The sequence below is a fragment of the Chlorocebus sabaeus genome, chromosome 4, assembly GCF_047675955.1.
Source record: "Chlorocebus sabaeus isolate Y175 chromosome 4, mChlSab1.0.hap1, whole genome shotgun sequence".
NCBI classification, from domain to species: Eukaryota; Metazoa; Chordata; class Mammalia; order Primates; family Cercopithecidae; genus Chlorocebus; species Chlorocebus sabaeus.
Window position 1 is genome coordinate 13,937,788 of NC_132907.1, and position 16,978 is coordinate 13,954,765.

Consider the following 16,978-nt stretch of genomic DNA (forward strand, 5'->3'; position numbering starts at 1 on the left):
CCATAAACAAAAAATAGTATAACTAAACACTGATATTTTTGTTTTTCAAAGTAGTTCTAAAATTTAATGTATGGATTAGCTAGAAACCGTATACTTTTAATGGGATTTCTTCACCACTTACATTACTTAGTCCTCACATTCCAAAAAGATCACAAAATTATATAGTGTTTTGTATCAAAATAGCACATGTACACAAATACTTTTATGACCAAAACAAAGAATACTATGATTTCCTTTTCAGACATTCAGACAACACATCTGCAACCCATATTCCCACAGACCTGAAAGTCATTACTATTTTTGACAAAATCTTTGGCAGAAGACACAATAAATGCTACAATTCTGATATTTCATCTGGAAATAGCCCTTTGAATTCAGAGTCCCTCAAACCACAGGGACACATGGCAATAATATAGGATTTTGGACTGCTGTTTTTAAAAAGAACTCTGGATGTTTATTTTGGCTAACTGGTTTTACTTCATTTTCATATATCTGAGAAATGTCAGTTAAATAATGTGGGAAGGCTGTCTGAAACTTAGAATGGATTTTCCACTAAAAAATAAATAAAACTTAAAAAATATAGTAAGATAGAGTAGGATATACCTTATGTTGTAACATTTCTTAAATTGAGATGACTGAAACCCTTATTTGTAATGAAATACTAAACAAATATCCTTGCAACAAAAACAACAAAGCCTTCTGAATGATGTTTCAATCTTCCCTGAATGTTAAACGGATAGATTGCTACTTGACCCTCAATATCTATCTTCCAGTTTTTACACAGTAATTACAACTTCTGTGCACAGGATGCAGCTGAAGATTACATTTCACGGATTCCCTTGCAGCTAGGTGAAGCTATGTGACTACATTCTGGCCAATGGGACGTAAGCAAAAGGAATGTATCAAATTTCGGAGTGATTATCTTAAAGAAAAAGCACATATTATTTCCTGTCTCTTTAACTGGGTCCTGCTGCCTCAAAGGTGAGCATAATAGTAAAACTAGACAAGTTATCTTGGACTATGAAATAAAAACTATCTGTTAAAAATTACAAAGTAGACTGTTGGGCACACTGACTCATGCCTGTAATCTCAGTGCTTTGGGAGACTAAGGTAGGAGGTTCTTGTGAGTCTAAGTATCAGAGGTTACAGTGAGCTATGATCACATCACTGTACTCCAGACTAGGCAAAAAAGTGTGACCCTGTCACAATTAAAAAAAAAAAAAAAAAAAAAAAAAAAAGCCAAGGCAACAAAGAAGCCTGTGTCTCCAAAATCATAAAACCATCATATTAACTCAGGACTGCCTATTTGGATTTTTTATCACTGAAAAATAAACCTCTATGCTATTTAAGTACTAGGGGAAATGAGGGTAAAGAAATAGAAGTAGACTTTGCATTAATTCTACTAGAGACTTGTAGCAAATTCTAGTGTTTTAGATATTCACTATATACGTGTGTGTGTATGTGTGTGTGGAGATGTATATACATACAGATATATATATGTACTAAATCATGTTTAATTTTTCTTCAAACCTCATGGCTTCCTTCACCGGGGAACAACGAAAACACATGAACACAGGGAGGGGAACAATGCATACTGGGACTGGTCAGGGGGTCCAGGCAAGGGGAGAGCACCAGGAAAAACAGTTAATGCATGCTGGGCTTACTACCCAGGTGATGGGTTGATAAGTGCAGCAAACCACCATGGCACGTGCCTACGTATGTAACAAATCTACACATCCTGCACATGTATCCCAGAACCTAAAATTAAATTAAATTAATTTTTTTAAGAAAGACATATCCTTATAGCCAAAATGTTTATATACACATACATACATATACATACGTCCATGTATATATAGATATGTATATATATACACATATACATATATATGTATATACACATGTATAGATACATACATATGTAGCTCTACAACATGTTTGCTGAGCTGGAATTAATCTAAGAAATCACTTTAAAATTTTACAGATGAAAAAACAGAATCATGAGGAAGTTAAGGTTAAATGATTAGCCCAAGTTTATTCTTATCAAAAAGAATTAAGTACTTTTCTTTGACTCATAAATGAATTTTTTCTAAAGAAACACAGTGAGATATGAAAGCAAACAAGGAAGATGAATATATTATTCATTAAGATGCATTGTTAGCAGGACAAAGTCTGTATGGCAAAATCAGGATAAATTGTTAAAGGTAGAGGGAAAACAGTGACCTAAAGCACACAAATGATCTCTTGTGTGAGTGACAGTCCTTGCGCTGAAGAGATGAGGAGTTCCAAATGCTGGCACTACAGTATGCTTTCAACCAGAACAATCTACTGTTAAATGAAGAGCACTAGGCAGGAAGGGTCACATGGGTTCGCACTCTATGGAGAAAAGAAATTAGTGTGTAGCTGTTCACCCGACATTTATTCAAATGAGAATGAAGCTAAAATGAAAGGATCTATGTTATCTATAAAGAAAAGCCAATTAACGCCTAAGGGAAGTTTAGAGAGGATAAGCTCAAAAGCAATCTCATGAAAATTTTGGACCCACTGCTCCTAAAACATGTGTATAAATATTGACAAAAAGTTTAAAATTTAAAATATTTCACTACATTAGAAATTGGTAATTCTGGCTGGGTGCAGTGCCTCACGCCTATAATCCCAACACTTTGGGAGGCTGAGGCAGGCGGATCACTTGAGGTCAGACCAGCCTGGCCCACATGGCACAACCCCGTTTCTACTAAAAATACAAAAATCAGCCAGGCATGGTGACATGCACCTGTAATCTCAGCTACTCAGGAGGCTAAGGCAGGAGAATCACTTGAACCTGGGAGGCAGAGGTTGCAGGGAGCTGAGACTGCACCATTGCACTCCAGCCTGCATGACAGAGCGAGGCTCCATCTCAAAAAAGAGAAAGAGAAAAAAATTTGTAATTCTCTCACTCAGACAAACCATAAGATAGTATTTTCAAAATATCAGGTATTTTTGAATACTAAAATAGTGGTTACTTCCTTTTAAGAAAAAAAAAGAATATTTGTTATAAACATAAATTTCAGACAATTCTTATATAAGTTAGATATCCAAAATGTTCAAATTGTACAGTGAACACACAATTAGATACACAAAATTTCTTGAACTGATGGCAATAAATGTCTAAAATCCTGACTCTCAGAGGTATGCATCTGGGAGCAACTCTTTGTCACATGGGAACAACCTTACATTAAGAAACAACAGAACTCACAACTTTTTGAGTTGAATTTATATTCATTCTTTTCCTTTCTTCTAAGTTTAGGAGGTCATTTTTGGCAACAATCAGATGTCTGTGTCATCAAGAAAAGTATTACAAACTCCTCAATTTTTAGGTCATCCAAGCAAAATTAGTATCAAAAAAGTATTGTCTGCCATGTTTTGTTCCAATTGTCTGCAATTTTTTTTTTTTTGCCAGCAGATGAATTTATGAGATATTGTCACTCTGAAATCAGTTTGCAGAAGCACATCCTAAATACTGAAGATTACCATGACACTTTGGCCAAATGAACTTGTGATCTCTCAGCTGCATCCATCCATAAGGCTGACAACAGCACTGGAAGTTTTACCTCATTTAAATATCCAAAATACCTCTCAAGTAAGTCAAGCCATGAACAAACTCCTCCTTATCAAACTGTTCTGAGAATAGCCTTTTCTTTCTCATAAACAAATAAATAAATGAATAAATAAGGAGACACCTATTTAGACTGCAATGTAGTGGTTTAAGACATTCTGTAGGGAACCAGCACACTTTTTGCATTGCTGGTAATCTTTTAGGCTGTTTCCACTTCTTGTGAACACTTGTTGAAAAGGTAGTACCTGTAGTTCAAGATGCTGGCTCTGATAAAGTTGTTTACTTTCAGGGTGGCAAGCAAAAATCTTTCAGGATTATTATGAGTCTTTGATGCTGACAGATGCCAAACCAGCTGTAGAAGACATGAATCAAGAGGACTTAAAGTTCTTTCTTCATAGAAGGAGTAAAACCTGATGTATTGCCAGCCATGGCAAGTACTCCATCTAGGCTGATATGGTTCGTCTGTGTCCCCACCCAAATCTCATCTTGTTTTTTTGGTTTTTTTATTTGTTTGTTTGTTTTGAGACAGAGTTTCACACTTGTCGCCCAGGCTGGAGTGCAATGGCGTGATCTCAGCTCACTGTAACCTCCACCTTCTGGGTTCAAGTCATTTTCCTGCCTCAGCCTCCCAAGTAGCTGGAATTACAGGCATGTGCCACCATGCCCGGCTAATTTTGTATTTTTAGTAGAGACAGGGTTTCTGCATGTTGGTCAGGCTGGTCTGGAACTCCCAACCTCAGGTCACCCACCCACCTTGGCCACCCAAAGAGCTGGGATTACAGGCATGAGCCACGACGCCCGGCCTAAATCTCATCTTGAATTGTAGCTCCCATAATTCCCACATGTTGTAAGAGAAACATGGTGGGAGGTAATCAAATCATGGGGGTGGGTTTTTCCCATGCTGTTCTCATGAAAGTGAGTAAGTCTCATGAGATCTAAAGGTTTTATAAAGGGGAGTTCACCTGTACATGCTCTCTTGCCTGCCACCATGTAAGACGTAACTTTGTTCCTCCTTCTCTTTCTGCCATGATTGTGAGGCCTCTCCAGCCATGTGGAACTGTGAATCATTTAAACTTCTTTCCTTTATAAATTGCCCAGCCTCGGGTATGTCTTTATTAGCAGTGTGAGAACAGACTAATACAGTACACTGGTACCAGTAGACTAGAGTGCTGCTATAAAGGTTCCCGAAAATGTGAAAGCAACTTTGGAACTGGGTAACAGGCAGAGACTGGAACAGTTTGCAGGGCTCAAAAGAAGACAGGATAATGTGGGAAAGTTTGGAATTTCCTACAGAAATGTTGAATGGCTTGGAACAAAATGCTGATACAGACAACAAGTCCAGGCTGAGATGCTCTCAGATGGAGGTAAGGAACTTGCTGGGAACTAAAGGTCACTCTTGCTATTTAAAGAGATGACGGGCATTTTGCCCCTTCCTCAGAGATCTGTGGAACTTTCAACTTGAGAGAAATGATTTAGGGTATCTAGCAGAAGAAATTTGTAAGCAGCAAGGCATTCAAGAGGAAGCAGATCATAAAAGTCTGGAAAATTTGCAGCCTGACAATGCAACAAAAAAGAAAAACCCATATTCTGGGGAAAAATTCAAGCCTGCTGCAGAAATTTGCATAAGTAACAAGGAGCCAAATGTTAATCACCACAATAATGGGGGAAATGTCTCCGAGGCATGTCAGAGATGTTCACGGGAGCTCCCCTGATTATAGGCTCCAGAGGCCTAGGTGGAAAATATGGTTTCCTGTGCCAGGTCCAGGCCCCCCCTGCAGTGTGCAGCCTAGGGACTTGGTTCCCTGCATCCCAGTCACTCCAGCAGTGGCTAAAATGGGCAAAGGTACAGATCGGGCCGTGTTTCAGAAGGTACAAGTCCCAAGTCTTGGCAGCTTCCATGTTGTGTTGAGCCTGCAAGTGCACAGAGGCCAAGAATTGAGGTTTGGGAGCCTCTGCCTAGATTTCAGATGGTGTATAGAAATGTCTGGATGTCCAGGCAGAAGTTTGCTGCAGGGGCAGGGCCCTCATGAAGAACCTCTGCTAGGGCAGTACGGAAGGGAAACGTGGGGTTGGAGCCCCTGTACAGAGGCCTCACTGGGGCACTGCCTAGTGAAGCTGTAAGATGAGGGCCACTTTCCTGCAGACCCCAGAATGGTAGATCTACCGACAGCTTGCACTGTGCCCCTGGAAAAGTCACAGACATTCAATGCCAGCTCATGAAAGCAGCCAGGAGGGGAGCTGTACCCTGCAAAGCCACAGGAGTGGAACAGCTCATGGTTATGGGCGTCCACCTCTTGCATCAGCATCACTTGAATGTGAGATATGAGTCAAAGGAGATCATTTTGGAACTTTAAGGTTTCATGACTGCCCTATTGGATTTCAAACTTGCATGGGGCCTGTAGTCTCTTTGTTTTGGCCAATTTCTCCCATTTGAAATGGGTATATTTACCCAATGCCTGTATCCTCATTGTATCTGGGAAGTAACTGACTTGTTTATGATTTTATAAGCTCATAGGTAGAAGGAACTTGCCTTGTCTCAGATGAGACTTTGGACTGTGGACTTCTGAATTAATGATGAAATGAGTTAAGACTCTGGGGGACTGTTGGGAAGGAATGATTGGTTTTGAAATGTGAGGACATGAGAGGCTGGGCAGAATGATATGATTTGGCTGTCTCCACCCAAATCTCATCTTGAATTGTAGCTCTCATAATTCCCAAGTGTTATAAAAGGGACCCAGTGGGAGGTAACTGAATCCTGAGTGGGGGTCTTTCCTGTGTTGTTCTCATGATAGTGAATAAGTCTCATGAGATCTAATGATTTTATAAAGGGGAGTTCCCCTGCACATGTTCTCTTGCCTGCCACCACGTAAGACATGACTTTGCTCCTCTTTTGCTTTCCCCCATGATTGTGAGGCCTCCCCAGCCATGTGGAACTGTGAGTCAATTAAATCCTTTTCCTTTATAAATTACCCAGCCTTGGTTATGTCTTTATTAGCAGTGTGAGAACAGATTAATATAAATGCCAACTGTACCAAGCCCTATCTTTTACCATGTCAAAAATATCAAAAGCCTTTCAGCCTTCCAAAATGTTCCTCACTAATTTGGAATTATGTATCAATATGTATGAAACAGATAAAAACTAGAAAATGGCTGCACACAATAATGCAAATGTTTAGTGAATAGGAAATGGCATTGATCCCAATTTGGCAATGATCTGCTTCAAAATATTCGAAGAGTCTGCACTTCTGTAATATATAATATCATCTGATTGAGCTTGGGCCATAGGAAAGAACACTTACAATAAATAACAAAATTGTAGTAGCTAGTTACAACCTTCTTACTGAACCTATTTTAAATTACCATTTTAAGAAACGCAGCATATTGAAACTTACATAATTTGACAGCTAATTAGAAAATGTTTATTTTAAATATAAATTACTAAGGCTAGTTTCTCTGTATTATTCCCTGCATGATAATATATATTTATAATGATTCCATTTGTTTCTTCAAATGTTTCTCTAATGAAAGAAATCTCTTTAATTATTCTGAATTTAAAAGGTTGTTTTAAAATAATTTTCTAAACTAAGTTGGGCTCTAAAACAAATTCTCAATAGCTATTTGTTAACTTAATGTAGCAAACATTTCCTTCCCTCTCCTTCAGAAATGATAGCTCTCACATATGACTAAAAACCACTGGTTAAAAAAACAAATTCAATATCTATTCAACTTAGGTAAAATATACAAATAATTAGTGCAAGACTTTAATAAACCACCTGCCTTGATCTGAATTGGTGCAGGAACTGAGCAGAATAAGTAGCAGATACTCTTGTCTGCAAAGCTTAGGCTGCAAATTATTTCTATTTTAATATTTTTAAATCTGACAATATAAATAAAGTATCCTTTATTTTTAAATTTCAAATACACTCTAATAAAGTAGAAAATAAGTCATAATTATTTGATATTCAAAGATATATTATTTTATTTCTTAAAATCAATATTTCACAAAACTTATTTCAATAAGACCTGTCACAATGGCTAAAACTTCTGATCCCACCTTTTTCAAGATTATAATTAACTCTGTAATACTTTAAAATTTTTCAAGCATTAAAAACTAAAAATATTTTCCAATAATTATTTTTCGTGATTCATTAATATATTTAATGACTTTAGCTTTGAAGTCTCTTCCAATTCGGAAACTAAGTACTTTTCAAGCTTTTGCTTCTGAGGTGTTCTGGGAATAATATAGTAGTTACTTAAATTTAAATATAATCCCTCAATAAGTGCTCTGACATTTTACTATGTAACATTTTGGAAAGTTTTACTTACTGAAACATCTTTCAGGTTTTTCTCAAAGAAGAAATAACAAGACTCTTTAGAAAAATTAAATGTGTATACATCAGCTGGTCCTGCTCCTGACACCAATGCTTTTCTCAGTTCATCAACATATTTCCCTTTTTCCATTGCCATGTCATCAGCTTCTTGGGAAATCTCTGATTCAGAAACTATGGGAAATATTAACAAAAGTTTTAAAGTGAAAAGTAAATGACTACACATGAGAAAATATTAGTTTATCTGTTAGTACTAATTTATCACATGTAACAGAAATTTAAACAAGTAAAATCAATCCCTATACTACACATTTTTAAATCAAATTATTCCTTTTTATTGAACTAGCAATTTTTAAGAAATGCATTAATTTAGACTCACAACTCATGAGAAATAAATTAAACCCTTGACATTCTTTCTCTGTCCTCAGATGAAACACATTGGAAGTTATTAGAGAAACTTCCACTTAGTGTACCTGCTCTTAGGTCAAAGTCAGATAATTTCCTATAATGAATAATAAGCTCAATATTTTATAACATCTTCCTTCCTTGCATCAAAGATTCAATAGTCTACAGTGTATTTCTCACTCATATGAGCAGAGTAAAACAAAAGCAAAAGTGGAGCTCATTATTCTCATATCATGTGCCAACAACAGAAAATATGGATGAAAGGAAAATAAGGAAAGAATGGGAAGGAAACTAAAATGTACTGAGCATCTCCTCTGCAACACATACTATACTAGAGATCTGGCTTCCAATTCTCTTATCCAGGTATTTTTAAAGCTGATGTTTTATCTATCATTGAGATTTTTGTTTCAGTAATCATATTTTCAGTTCTAGGTATTATCTTTGTTCCTTTGCCATTATATCCTGTTCTACCCTACCCTTCTTTTAAATATTTAAATAAACGTATTTTAAGATCTCTTTCATTTCTGTATTTATGTGTGGCTCCTGGAGTATAAATTATGTTTCTTCTATCTGTGGAAAAATTCTTGTTTTACTTGTTTTCCTTTCATGCTTTGTAACGTTTGAGTACAGCTCGCCTCTAGCCAAAGTGGCAAGTGTTCTGGGAAGAAGTGGTCTTAAATGAAGGTTGCTGGTTTGCCTTTCTGGGGGTCATTACAAGTTTCATCAGTTCGAGACTAGTTTTGAAAGTTAATTTCTCACCTTGATTTTTACACTTGAGGCAAAGCGTTCCATTTGAAACCTCGCATACACACATAACACAGGTTTAGGGTTCTGATTTTTCTTGAGACTTTTATTCACTCATAGTCCTTAGGGATTGTTCTATTTTTATGCTGCATCCCCAGGACAGAGAGTAGTAGTTTTTTTATAAGATTATTTTATTAACAGTATATTTTTCCAGGTTCCTTTCTTTATACTGAGAGCTCAACTCCAATTCCATAAGAGGTCTGAAGTCTCAACATTCCACTTCACTCAAACATTATATTCACTGTCATCTAGACGTGTATCTAGTTCAGATATTCCATGAATGTACAGGTAAGCTTTAATTCCCATCAATTACTTTGGTTTTGAAATACCTCTTCAAACATGGCATCTGAGGTTTTCCCTTTCTTACACTCAAAAGTGGCAATGGGTCTGCATATTTGTTTGTTTTTAAAATTACAAGATTTAATCTCGTATTTGTTGGAATGTGTGTGTGGCTGGATGGTTTCCTGTGTTAATTTAGGCTATCACAGTAATAATAAAAGTCCCATATGGTTGTATAATTTCATACTTATGCATTACACTTATCTATTTTAATTCCTTACAAAACTGAAAAACAGATATTATTTTCATTTTGCAAAAGAGAAAACTGAGGCTCACAGAGATCAAGTCATAGTTTAGGGTGATGTAGTAGGTAACTGGTGAAGCTGGGATTAACTCATGTCTCTCTGGATGTTTTATTTTGAGGTGAAGCAGAGATATGAAACATTGGATAAATTATTTCCATCCATAATTTTTAAAAACAACATTAGTATAAAATATTACAGAATATAAGGAAATCATGATTAAATAATCCCTAAAATGGAAGACACATTTTCATACCTTTGGTCTCTATGCTATCAAGTGTCTGGAAGACCCATGACAGTCAATGAAAAACGGAGTCTTGAAAGGTACCAATATATTTTATATGATCAATTTTTGATAATAAGTTTTGATAATAAAATATGATTCTCATACTTCACACAACGTTTGAAACGAGGTAAGAATAAAAATAGCTTATATTCATATATTAACAGCTTCTAAAACACTTTCACATTTTCTCTATTGGAAGCGGACATATTTAATATGATCATCACTATCAAACCTATTTCAAAAGCCCTAGTAGCTCTTCTAAAAAAAACAAAAATAAGAAGATAAATGCTTCCTATTTAAGGAATAATTTCATATTTTATGTTTGCATTATGTTAAAAAGTACCTAACTTTAACTCACCAATACCTAGGAAGAACAGTTATTTCACAGAGAAATAGGAAATAAATTTGCAGATGCCATCTTTAATGCAGTCATAGAAAAACGTGAAGAAAACACAAAAGAAAATAGAGAACAACTATTTAAAAAGCATCTAGTTAAAAGTATTCTAAATTTCATTAAAATGAAAAGATACCTGTCTGAAAATACGTAATCATTCATTCATTCATTCCAAAAATGCTAGCCTATGGAGCTCAAATTCAAGTGCTAATATCTTAGATAACATTTTAGATATCTTGTCAGTTATCATCGTAGATATCCTCTTGTTTTCCTCTCCCAATGAATACTGTGCTGATTATGGAATATTTGATTTTTGAAGGAGAAAAAAACATATGAAAGGAAATTATATAAAACAGGTATTTGTTCAAAAATGTACTTGAAAATTTCCTATAAAAGTAAATGTGGAAATCTGACTGCCTACATAATCCTGAAAAACCAACCTGGTCACCAGTTTTGAATTCTGTGCCAAGAACATCTGGAAAAACTACAGCTGTAAGCACTCGATGCTCTAAAACTTCAGTGACCAAGAATAAAAGCGATGGAAATAATAAAATTCAGCAAGAATGCATCTGAATCACATAATAAGGCATAAAACATAAGCAGGGCAACATGACCAAAAAACAAAGAACCATTCTCAGACTAGTAGGAGTCAGACTGAGACTCACTTTGACACTGAAAAGCATCACTTTTGCAGTGTTTATAGTTAGATGAAGATGTAAGTGAGGAAAGAAGATTTTTTTCCTTCAGATACCTACGTATAACTAACCAAAAGCCTGCACACATCCTAAGCTTGTACTGGAGCTCAGAAGACATACAGTCTTACTATACCATTAGGATTCCAGTTGGTACTGCATCATAAACCCATTTCATTGCTTGATTTATTAAAATCCTCTTTCCACTGAGTTCTGTTATTATTTCCATATAGGTCAAAAAATATTAATGCTTAAGATAATTATAAGTGGATCTAGTTAGTGGATAATAAAACAATTAGTAAAGTTTAATTTACTCTTTAATAAACTTCAAACTACTCCAGAGATGGGTGATACAAGTTTCCCACTGCCAATAAGAATTCTTATAAAAGTCACAGTCATCGATCATTAACCCACTTTGTGACTTAACCCTGTGATATAACCCCCTGTAATATTGATGTGATGATAGACCACATGATAATTAGATAATTGGACCTTAAAAACATTCATTAGATAAAACATTGCTAACAGAAATCAGTGAGTTTAGCGTGGGGGAGATTAAAAGGAAACTTACATCCTTTTACTTTCACTCAAATGAAAAGAGAAAAAAAGTTGTCCAAATTGAAGGTTGCAGCAATCAAAATGTTGAACAAAAAAAACAGGATAAGGTATAGGAAGGAAATCCATTTCCATGTTTCAATTATTTAATTGTTTCAATGTCCTCAGTGATTTTATTGTCTACATGTAAAGTACCAGATCACATTTACGGAATAAGCCTTAACTAAACATGGGCATGCTGTTATATTATTTGATTTCCTATTTTGTCCCTGATATGTAAACAAGAAGATAGAAATGAATGAAGGCATAAAACACATGAGAGATTTAAACATTATTAGATATTTTTGAAAATAAAATGACCACATAGTACACTATAAAATTTTCTGTTTTCAAGCGTGTTTGCTACAGGAAGCCAAAATGTTAACAATCTACCAAAGAATACGTAAGTTTGATATCACAGTTTGTCACTCTAAATTCCATTAGCTAAAAAATAAATGATAGAATATACTGCAGTTATGATAAATGTCAACAATAAGTAAATATAAAACTGGAGTTTTCATTCAAAAACATGCTAACTCTAAAATGGACAATTTATTTTCTTTTTCCCCAGACCAGTTTTATATATTTGAGACATCCTTTCATTCTTTCAATCAAAAAAGTATTCATTGAGAACGTATTTCGTAGGTCTAGATAATTGCGTAGAGTGTTGACAAACCAAATGTGTCTCTTACGCTCAATATAGATCTGTACTGTCTAGTGAAACGATAATTCATGTTAATATCATTAAGAATGATGCCAGCACAATTTGTATGATATAAATGAAATGTTCCATAAATTTAAGATCAACTTACATTTCTGGTTAAATTAAGAGATAAGAGTTAATGAAGTGCTCTTTTTCCCCCTAATATTTAGTGATAAAAAATTTCAAATAACATATTATCATTGATTTTTGTCTTGGTGAATGAGGCTTATGGACTAGAATAGAATTCAGACTCTTCTTTTGATAATTAAGGTTCCTGAAACACCGTAAGGTCATCTGTCTGACAATAACTTAATATATGGAATATGCCGTTTGCCAATTAGAAATATCTAAAGTTATAAATACAGTATTCCTTACATACAAGCAACCACTTCCCCTAGGACTTGCTTCCAAGCTGTGTTGTTAGAACTGCTCTTCTCACCCAGATGACCAGCATTAATCTATTGCCCTGGTCTTTAGCCTTATATACCCTTCACCCTAAAACAAGAAATATTGTCTTCTGAATTGGCATACATAAAATTAAGCTGACCAATCTTCTACTCTTGAACTGCAACTACCAACCTGATTTCTGATTTCTCTTACAGAGAAATGTGTAGCTTAAATAGATACCATAATAAGTACTGCAAATATTATCCCTGAAAATTCTGTATTTTACAGGAATCCTTACATCAACATTACTTGTTCTGTGTCAAAAAAGATAATTTTTTTGAAACTCTGTAAGTATAAATTCAATCTGACTGTGTTGTATAACAGAATTCATAATGCTCAAGAAAGAAACAAAATTTTACAATGTAATTTTAAAGACGATATATAATAATCATGGTAATAAATTCTAGGGAAATATTTCTAAAGTTAATAGAAGATATAAATAGTATACAAATTAACATGAAAAAATTATCGTACAGAAAACATTATTCACAACATAACTCTAGAAAAGACTTTTGCATGATTATAAAAATAGTTCTTTAAATCTTTCAATAAGATACTTTAGAAGGGTATTAAAACTTCCTATATAAGGAAAATATAATTCTAAATACTTTTACTTTATATCCATCATGTTCCATACATGATTTGATGGTCATTAGCATTTTTAAAATACTATCAACAAAGAGTTAAAAAATAAAAAACGTATTTCCTAAAAGCACAGCCAAGATCCTAAATATGGGTGTGAACCTTGCATTACAAAATTTTAGGCTCTGGTCCTGTGTTGTTACAAATGTAATACATGTTCATTGGGGAAAATAAATAAATAAATAACCTACTACTACTCCATTGCCCCAAGGCAACACAAACCCATTTACCTAACCAATCTCCTTCCTCTGCCCCAGACTTCTTCCCTGGGGTCCTGAGAAAAGATATATTTAGAAAGTACTATTTATATTTTCTATAAAGAGATCATTTTAAAACTCTGAACAAATCCAAGTTACTAAGATTCAAATGGTAACCAGAATTTTCTAGGACACATTCTTGTTTTTCTATTACTATCAATTATAGAAAATGGCATTAAATATTACAAACCTGTATATAAATTTGACAGCAATAGCAAGTAAAATTCGTATCTTACCCAATATCTATTGGAGAAGTATCACTGAGGATTGAAGAATAGCACACTCAAATTTTACTTTTAAAAACTTTGTTTTTAATATTACCTGTCCCAGTCCATGCTGAATGACCATCAGTAAGTGTAATAACAAAACCAGATTCTAGTGTTTTCTCCCAAGATACTTGTAGAAAATGAGCAATATTGGGTTCAGAAGTAAGATGGATTCTGCTTATTTTTCTCTCCATTTCTTAATACCTGTAACAGGAGAATACAATTAATATTTTTAAAAGAAACTGTAACTCAAATAATGTTTTTCTGTACTGGCCTCTCAGCTACACAAACACCAAGGAAGTAAGAAAATAAGCAGAACAAAAAAACTGTATAATAGGTTCAACCATTAGATTCAACCATTAAATTCAGTAAATAATATATTCATTCAGTAAATTCATAGTTTTCTTCTATATTAATTCACAATTTTTACAGAGGAGAAAAACAGAGGCCCATAAATGGAAAGTGATTTCTCCAAGTAATGAAGATAAAAATTATCATCTCCGCTGGGCACGGTGGCTCACACCTGTAATCCCAGCACTTTGGAAGGCCAAGGTGGGCAGATTGCCTGAGGTCAGGAGTTCAAGACCAGTCTGGCCAACATGGTGAAACCCCGTCTCTACCAAAAAAAAAGAAAGTTATCATCTCAACAATATGCAGAGTAAATTTTACCATTTATTTTCCCCAGATTCAACAGGCTGTTTCTCTACCACAAAAGAAATGGTTGCAAGTACTTGTGAGAATGACCTGGAAGTGATCTCACCACTGAAATATTGCAGTAATTAGAAAGGATAAAATTGACCAAGTATCTTAGTCTCTGTCTGGAGACACCGTGTGGAATGAAAAAGTTGAGTAAGCATAATTCAATGGCGGGGGGGAATCTCAGAACCCAACAGCTGGCAGTATCCAGTCATGCCTTGTCTAAGACAGAGACGCCCAGGCTCAGTGACTGAAACACCCTATCCACTGAGACAGGGGCACTCTGTAATAGAGATGAGTTGCATCAGATTATCACAGCCTGAGGCCAATAAATATTTTTGCATTTTTTAAGTTTTGTATTTAAGTATTATATATAGACAGAAAAGCACATATACGAAAAGTACAAAAGTACAACTCAATGAATTTTACAATTGAACAAATCCACGTAAGTAGAACCTAGATCAAGAAGCAGAATATCACTACCCCAAAATTCATTCTCACACTCCCTCCTCTCTAGTCACTGGCCTCTCCAAATAACCACTATCCTATCTTCTAACAGAGATGAGGGCTTTGAATATTTCTGTACTTTATATAAATATAATCATAGAGCATGTTCTATTTTGTGCCTGGCTTCTTTTGCTCAACATTATGTTTGAAAGATTCATCTGCACTATGTGTTACAGTGATAGATGATTTTCAGGGCAGTATAGTAGTGTATTAAATGAGTACAAGACAAGTTATTTATTCATTCTACTAGTGGTAGGCATCTGGGTACTTTCTAGGTTTTGACTATTACAAATAGTGCTGCCAGAAACACTCTAGCAAATATATATGCATTTCTGTTGAGTATATACCTAAGAGTAAAATGGTTGGATCAGAGGATATGGATATATTCAGTTTTGGTACTACACAGCAAATACTTTTCTAAAAGAGTTGTACCAGTTTACAACTGGTGTATGAGAACTCTGATGACTGCACATTCTTCCAAACATTTTCCATGGTTTTCATGTTACCCAAGTTTTTACTTCATACAATAAAGAAAAAAAGAAGAATTAGGAGTACACAATGTAATACTGGAAGTTAGAGTTAGAAGGGATTCAGATCTAAGATCATCATCATTCATTTGTTAAGTACTTTGCAACTGCACAAGAACTTCATTACTTGAACAAACAGAAATCCACATAATATAAAAATTCTAAAAACCTAACCTCGCCCTTCCCAAAACAATGATTATCTAAACATTTCCCTCTGTCTTTATCTGCAGACACCCATGTTTAAATAAATCTTATAAACAGCTTTTTTCATGGTGGCACAGAGTTTTACGCCTAGCATTCTTAGTGACTAAATAATAATCCATTAAGTACTATAATTAATGGAAGTATGTTGACATATATGTATCAGCTCTATCTTTACTGGAACCCTATGAATATAGCAACTAACAGGATCCTCATTGTATGAATCAAAAAACAGAGGCAAAGTTTAATATCCAAGATCACACACTAAGTGGTGGTGCAAGGACTCAAATCCACCACCTGCTCTTCTTACCACAGCACTTTGCTTGTCAGTAGGAATGTGGAAGTCTAGTAGATCTGAAGTTAAGAAAAACCAGACTTCTAAAGTTACCAGATAAAGAAACAGGGTTAGACCATGAAAGAGGTATGCTTAGGGAGCTTCTGCCGTGTGACAGGCATTGCCAGATAAGGAGCTGTTGTTTTAAGACTACTCTAAAACAAAACTAAGACTTATTTCCAGTTTCCCATCAAATGATAGTTAACCAAGCTTATATTCTGCAATCATATGAGACATGTGGGAAACAAAATAGCCAGTTCTGATCCTGGATCAAGTTATAAGAAAAAAGTTTCCAACTCTGATCTCCTATGCCCTACTGCTGACTTCTGGATATGTCTGCCCAGGATTTGAAAAGTCTACGCCTGTCCCAAAGAAGTCTTTCCACAAATACTCATCCTTGGATTTATTTTAAATTATTTCAAATCTGTCACCCATGAATTCTATCCATTTTTCCTAGTAATACCAGTAGGGGCCATACAGATTAAGTCTAAATTGTCTTACACACAACAGGCCTCTTCTCCAGACTATATGCTTGCAGTGAAAACAGTTCTTATAAGATGATTTCTGATATCCTCACTAGTTTGACTAATCTCCACAAAATTTACTACAGTTAATCTCTGCCACTCAAAGCATAGCTCACTGAGTACCAACTGGTACTCTAGTTGTTCTATAAACAATTAAAAAATAGACAAAGATTATTACTTCATTCTAAATAGTGC

General features: G+C 35.0%; 1 protein-coding gene across 2 annotated transcripts in view; it reads right to left on the reverse strand.

The window, feature by feature from the left end:
* The window catches only part of XRCC4 (X-ray repair cross complementing 4), a 291,571-nt gene that overhangs the window by 248,278 nt on the left and 26,315 nt on the right, over positions 1-16,978 (reverse strand). For both annotated transcript variants that reach the window (XM_007977339.3, XM_073014634.1), the window contains 2 exons: positions 14,050-14,198; positions 7,922-8,097 (listed from right to left, as the gene is read on the reverse strand). In XM_007977339.3, the coding sequence (XP_007975530.3) occupies positions 7,922-8,097; positions 14,050-14,188 (315 nt within the window). In that variant the 5' untranslated portion in view covers positions 14,189-14,198. The remainder of the gene's footprint in view (positions 1-7,921; positions 8,098-14,049; positions 14,199-16,978) is intronic.